The following is a 6,948-nucleotide window of genomic DNA, read 5'->3' as shown; positions in this document are numbered from 1 at the left end:
GATGGTTATGAGCCACCATGTGGTTGCTGGGATTTGAACTCTGGACCTTCGGAAGAACAGTCAGGTGTTCTTACCCACTGAGCCATCTCACCAGCCCCCAAGAGTAGAACTTATCTGAGTCTTATATGGTCCTCATCCCAAAGCCACTTCTAATCTCTGTTGAAACTTAGCAAATATTCAATCCTAAAGGCTGCCTCCCATTCCTTGGCACCTGACTTCTTTCATACAGTTCACAACATGGACTTTTCGCTTCTTCTACTCTGTTTGCTTTTTGAGACAAGTTCTCACAATATAACCAAAAACTTACCATGCTGACCCACTCCAAACTCCTGGCAAATCTGCCTCATCCTCTCTGGTGTTAACCCCACACCCACTACGATAAAAATTATTTCTGCTTTATCTTTTTTATATAAAGATACAAAATGTATACAAAAGAAAACTTCCATTTGAAATTTTTCTTATAAATTTTTCTAGTTGTTTTTGTATTCTAATTGTGTTTGATTTATCAACATTTCTTCCTTTCATTAGTTTCATTCTAAATATTAGGGGTTTGTGTTTTGCTTAGTGGTTCATACTGACTGCTGGGTTGGAGACCAACCTGTAATATAGTAAATTCCAAATGGGTTACAAAGACTTTATCTCAAAGCCAAACTCAAAAATCAGGAAGGAAGAGAAAGAGGGGAAAGCAACAAAACTGTCCACAGGAACAATTTGAAATTGAGTATCACTAAACCAGCTATTGAATAATTCAAACATCAGTGACTGAGGCTCCAGATGGAGGCTTGGGGATATGGCTCAGCTGGTACTCAGCTTGCCTGGGATGCAAGAAGCCCTGGATTTCATTCCTAGCACTGCATGCATCCCAGCACCACGTAAGGCTGTCATGGTGGCACCTACTTGTAATTCCAACACTCACGAGAATCAAGAATTCAAGGTTAACTAAGTCACAGCACTTGGGAGGTAGAGGTAAGTGGATGTCTGAGTTTAAGTGCAGCCTGGTCTACAGAGCTAGTTCCAGGACAGCCAAGACTATACAGAGAAGCCCTGTCTCAGAGAGTGTGGGGGGCTGAAGGAGAATTAAATGGTATCTGGTTATCCTCATACAGCAAGTGGGCAGTGCAAGAGGCCAGCGCAGGCTACATGAGCTAAATAAAATCACTTAGCAACACATAAAAAAATAAATAAAATCACCCCCCTACACATACACCTCCTCCCAGTCTACCCTCTACAGGGTCTCAAGCCCAGACTAGCCTCAATTTCATTATGAAGCCAAGAAAGACTCTGAACGCTTTGATTACAAGAGTATGTCAACACACCAGTTTATGCCATGGATGCAGTGCTCGGGACAGAACCAATTCATCAATGTTAGGCAAGCACTCTTCAGGCTGTGCTACATCCCCACCCTACAACTTTTAATCTCTTAAATAGGAAAAATATTTCATAAGATCCCAAAACCTAAAAAGAATAAAGGTAAAGGCTGATCTCTTGATTACATTAACACTGAATGTGCAGGAGGGGATAGAGAAATGGCTCAGCAGTTAAGAGCACTTCCAACTCTTAGGGGAACCAAGTTCAGTTCCCAACAACTAAGTCAGATAGCTCACAATCACCTGTAACTCCGGTTCCATTGAAGTCAAATGCCCTCTTCTGATCTCTATGGGTACCAACACAGGCATTTATAGACACACACATACACATACACACACAAATCAATCAATCAATCAATCTCTCTCTCTCTCTCTCTCTCTCTCTCTCTCTCTCTCTCTCTCATACACACATACACACACACACACACACACACACATGTAAATCTTAAATATATATGTATAGGGGGTGCACACTTGAGCTTCAGAAGTCCTGAGTTCAATCCCAGCAACTACATAGTGGCTCACAACCATCTATAATGAGACCTAGAGCTTTCTTCTGGCCTGCAGACAGACATGAAGACAGGAAGCTGTATACTAAATAAAAAAATAAATAAATCTTAAAAAAAAAAAAAAAGGGAAAAAAAGAAAAGGAAAAAGCAGTAGTCAGCTCTGCAAATTTGAGATTGTTTTCTCAAGTTTTCATAATCTAGGAGATACAGCAGTAGTTCCTTTTGTAGCAAACACTTTTTAAAATTTTTGAAATAGAATCCAGCTATCTAGGCCAAACTGGCCTTGATATCAAGATATTTTTGCCTCTCCCACAAGATGCTAGATTGCAGCCCTGTCCCAAAATGGCCCTATAGAAATTTTTAACTTAATATCCAATATAGTTACTTCCCTGGAGACAGGAGACTTTTCAAGACAGGGATTCTCTGGTCATTCTGGAACTCTCTCTATAGACCTTGAACTCAAGAGCTCTGTCTGACTCTGCCTCCCAAGTGCTGGGATTAAAGGTGTACGCCACCACTGCCTGACTCCAAAATAGATTTTCTGTTTTGCCTTCCACAAGGTAGGAGGTGTGTAGACAGACATAAAAACAGGACAGAGGAGTGGGAAATTGTCTCTGGATAAAGCACTTGGAGAACATAAGGCCTAGAGTTCAGATGCTAAAAGACACAGAAAAGTCACGGTGTGGGGGCTCCAAAGATAGCTCAGTGGAGAAAGGCACTCTCCCAGAAGGCCGAGGCTTCAGCTCACAACCATCTGTAACTGTAGTTCTAGGGGCCAGAAGCACTCTTCTGACTCCTGGTATACACACACACACATCTCCTCCTCCTCGCATAAAAATAAAACAAATGAGTTTTTATAAATGGGGAAGAGGGGCCCTTGGTGAGATAACTATGTAAAGGTGTCTTTCTGTCTCTTAACCACCAAGCCAGCTCCCCAGCCTTCTTTCTGACTTTTAAACACTATTTTTCACAAAGGTAGCCAGGGCACAAAATAAGTAAATATTATCATTGTAAGTAATTAAACTAGTATAAAATTATTCTTCTTATTTGTCACAATGTCCTAACCATTAAACTACTTAAAACAAAAAGAATAATTCACAAGGTACGGTAGAGATTATAGTACATGCTTATAATCCCAGTTTAAGGCCAGTCTGGTCTACACAAAAGGTTCTTAACTAGTAAGGGCTACAGAAGGAGTCCATCTTACAAAGACAAGAGAGACTGCTGAGATGCCTGTAATCTTAACACTTTGAATGCTAAGGCCTGCCTAGACTGCAAAGTGAAACCTGGTCTCAAAAATTAAAGCCTAATAAGTAAATAATGGCATCATGGACACTTAAAATTAATTCACATAATTAGTTTTGGGATTTGCATATTTTAACTAAAATCAAATCTTCCTTTAAGGTGTCCTTAAAGTATAAAGTAAACTTCTGTAGAAGAGAGAGTCCTCACCACCAAAAACATTATTTATAGAGTTGTCCCTCAGAGGAGACTACCAGTACAGTCACAAAGACATACTCATATACATCGTATATATACCCATATACATCAACTCCTACAAGTTGTCCTATCACCTCTACATGTGTGTTCCATAGCCACGTACACACTCCATCCATACACACACACACACACACACACACACACACATCTTTTTAAAAAGAAAATAAAACGTATAATTCATAAAAGTTCACTTATTAGAACTCACTATGTTGTCCACTATTAAAGAGGTTGAAGCTACTAATGCTTTATGAAACTTCAATTTCTCCTTAAGGTTCCTTTTCTTCGTAAATACACGTTTCAAAAATTTCAAAACCAGGTTTCTCACAAATACTCATTGCTAAATGACTTTTAAATTCCATATAGCAAAATTGGCGTGAGGGGCACTATCACAAGTTCAATGGTCAGGGCCACCTTCACTTTAGCTTTAAAAAAAAAAAAGAAAGAAAGAAAGAAAAAAGAAAGAAAGAAGAAAAAGAAAGCAAGCCAATAAACTACACGTCCCACCATGCATTGCTGCCTTACTCAGAGTAGGTCTCTACGGAAACAGAAAAAAAAATTCTCCTGTCCCACCTGTTACTTGGTTTCTGAACACCTCTTGCACTTTCGGATGCGACTGCAAACACAAAAGCCTCGTGACCTCACGCTGGCTCCCGGAGCCAGATAAGCGGGGGGCCCCGGTCTGGCAGCACTTCTGCCTCGGCGGGAGAACGCAACCGAGCTCAAGCGCTCCCCTCTCCTTTCCGGGGCTGGAAGCACGCACAAGCCGCCTCCTGTCTGCATCCAATCGGGGCTCTCCGAGGCGCACAAGGGAGAAGAACCGGTTACTGGGCAAGCACAACACACTGGGCCGAGACGAGGGCTAACAGTGTGGGGGCGACAGCGACGTGACCCCGACAGGCAACCTCACAACACCGAGGGGATCCGGTCGTAGCCACCGCGAGAAGCGGCAGCCGCGCGACGGATCCCTCGCGCCGACGCCTCGGTCTCCTCCCGGCTCTCCAACGCGACCCTAACCGCCGCTCTCTGCGCGCGCTTTCCCGATCCTCAACCCGGTCGCGGGGCCAAGTGACCTCCCTTGCCTTGCGACGGGTGGCCGGCTAGGAAACCAACTCCTGCCAGCCTTTCTCTCCGCTCCCTCCTCCTTACCGTCTTGGCGGCCTCCGCCCAGGTCCTGCCCTTCTTCCTACGGCCCTTTTCCCTCATGTCGGTTCTTGAACTGACTGGGAGGCTTCCGTGCCCCGGCTCCGGCTGCGTCCCCTCGCCTGCTGCGCCCTGCGCTGCTTTTCCCGCGGTGCCGGGAAAGGTGGGAGAAAGGGGAAGTCGGACCGGAGAAGCGACTCGGCGAGGAAGCGGCCGCGGAGGCGCGCAGTGGCGGGGGGAGGGGGCTCTACGGGGTGGCCGGTCCTGCTGCCGTTGCCACTGCTACCGCCGCTGCCATATTGGGTTCTTACTGTACAGGCAGCCGCTGTGGTCATGTGACCCCGCGCGCGCGCGCAGCCGTCACTACTGTACGCAGCAGGCCGCGCGAACGAGCGCGCACTCGCGCGCGCCCCCAGCCTCGGCGCCAGAGCCCGCAGCTGCAGCAGTTAGCCACGCCCCCGCACTTCCGGTCGCAGGGCCTCGCGCGCTTGCGCACGTCGGAGGGCCGCCCCTGGTCCGTGGGTCGGATATCTGGCGGTCACACCCAGCGCGAAGATCTGCGGGCGGAAACGGAATCTGCTCCTTCCGGGAAAGGCTGGCTGCGCGGTTGCGTGCAGCGTGTGTTGAGGAGCAGCTCTGGAAACTTAAAGAGCCCGACGATCAAGTGATCTTGCCAACTACCATTTTAATCAACTTCATGTTTTATTTTGTTGTGGTGGTACAGGTAAGGCGGACCTTAAACTCCGAGCTTCTGTTTCCATTACTGGTAATTACAGGCATGCATCACCTTGCCCTCAAGTTCATTTTTTACAAAGCTTATCTTTTTGAAGACATACCGCGCGTGCAGTTCTCGTCTATTATTAATCTGATTAATAGATGAGACAGGTTGGATTGATTTACCAACTCTCTAGTATAGGATGTGAATATACCAAAAACTAGGTTGTTAACTCCCAAGCCTTGCCTCGCAAAGTAAAGAGATTTTTTTAGGCCAATAGAAACCACGTTTATGGACTGGAGAGATGGCTCAGAGGATAAGTGCACTGACTACTCTTCCAGAGGTCCTGAGTTTAATTCTCAGCAATCATATGGTGGCTCACAACCATCTGTAATGGGATCCAGTGCCCTCTCCCTGGTGTGTCTGAAGACAGCTACAGTGAACTCATACATAAAATAAATCTTTTTTAAAAAGTTTAGAAACCACATTGTTTTTCCATGTGATTGGTATCATCAAAGAAGTGTGTTTTATCTCTGAACTAAGCCCTTGGCACAAAGCCTATATGTATCAGGAATCCGTTAAATATTTGTTGAATGGTTCAGCTATGTCTAGTCAAGAAACTATTCAGTATTCGTAATGTCAATAACACCCTCCTGAATATCCAGAACATTTTACCTCCGATTAACTGTTCTTCTAAACAACATAGAATGAGTGCATAGGGGCTAGGGGTATGGCTCAGTGCAAGATCTCCGCTTCCCATGGGTACTAGAGATTGAACCTGCAGGCTAGCTTAATGTTGGCAATATTTTCTCTGTCAAAAGCTGTGTCATGGTGCATCCTTGTCATGTAAGCACCAAGAAGGTTAGAAGCGCGGGTCATCCATAAGGTCCACTACAGAGCAAGCTCCGGGCTGTCCTTGAGACAAAAAAGAACCATCAACAGTGTATGTGTGTGTTTGTGTGGGTGATAAACGTGGAGTCCTTTTTCTGTTTTTTAAAACAGGGTCTCTCGCCGGGCAGTGGTGGTGCACGCCTTTAATTCTGGCACTTGGGAGGCAGAGGCAAGTTCCGAGTTCGAGGCCAGCCTGGTCTACAGAGTGAGTTCCAGGACAACCAGGGCTATACAGAGAAACCCTGTCTCAAATAAATAAAAATAAAACAGGGTCTCTCTTTGTAGCCCTGGCTGCCCTGGAACTTTGTATGAAGACTAGGCTAGATTAGAACTTACAGAGATCATGTGTCTCTGCCCCCTGAGTGTTGGCGCATCACACCCAGCCTCCATTTAGATTTTTTTTGAAAAGAAACATTGATAAACTTTCCTCAATGTTTAAATTTATTTTTACTTACTTGTACTAGGGACCAAATCCAGGACTTCAACAGTTAGAAAAGTGTTCACCCACTGAGCTTACACCATTGTCTCTCAGTTCAAAACACGTATGTTAACCAAAACACAAAATGTTAGCAAGTTTGAAAGATCATCAGCTATGGTCACAGGACTTTGGCAGTTGACAATGATATATACATTCAGCAATTCCGTTAATAACTCAGGACTGAACTAAGAGTCATGGTATGTACCTCCTCAGTACAAATCCTGTTTCTTTAGTCAGTTCAAAAAGCCCAGCTCATGCTGAAGCAAGAAGCTTGAGGCCCTAACCATAGTCTCAACCAATTGGCAATCTCCAACATGTTTGCCTAAAGTCAGATCATGGCCGGGAACA

General features: G+C 45.0%; 1 protein-coding gene across 1 annotated transcript in view; it reads right to left on the bottom strand.

Moving 5' to 3' along the window:
- The window catches only part of Asxl2 (ASXL transcriptional regulator 2), a 48,969-nt gene extending 44,149 nt beyond the window's left edge, over positions 1-4,820 (bottom strand). The window contains exon 1 of the mRNA XM_029541197.1: positions 4,523-4,820. Within this exon, the coding sequence (XP_029397057.1) occupies positions 4,523-4,579 (57 nt within the window). The 5' untranslated portion in view covers positions 4,580-4,820. The remainder of the gene's footprint in view (positions 1-4,522) is intronic.
- Positions 4,821-6,948: the final 2,128 nt, after the last annotated feature.

The sequence above is a fragment of the Mus pahari genome, chromosome 7 (assembly GCF_900095145.1).
Source record: "Mus pahari chromosome 7, PAHARI_EIJ_v1.1, whole genome shotgun sequence".
Lineage (NCBI taxonomy): Eukaryota > Metazoa > Chordata > Mammalia > Rodentia > Muridae > Mus > Mus pahari.
This window is presented reverse-complemented; position numbering and strand designations above follow the sequence as displayed.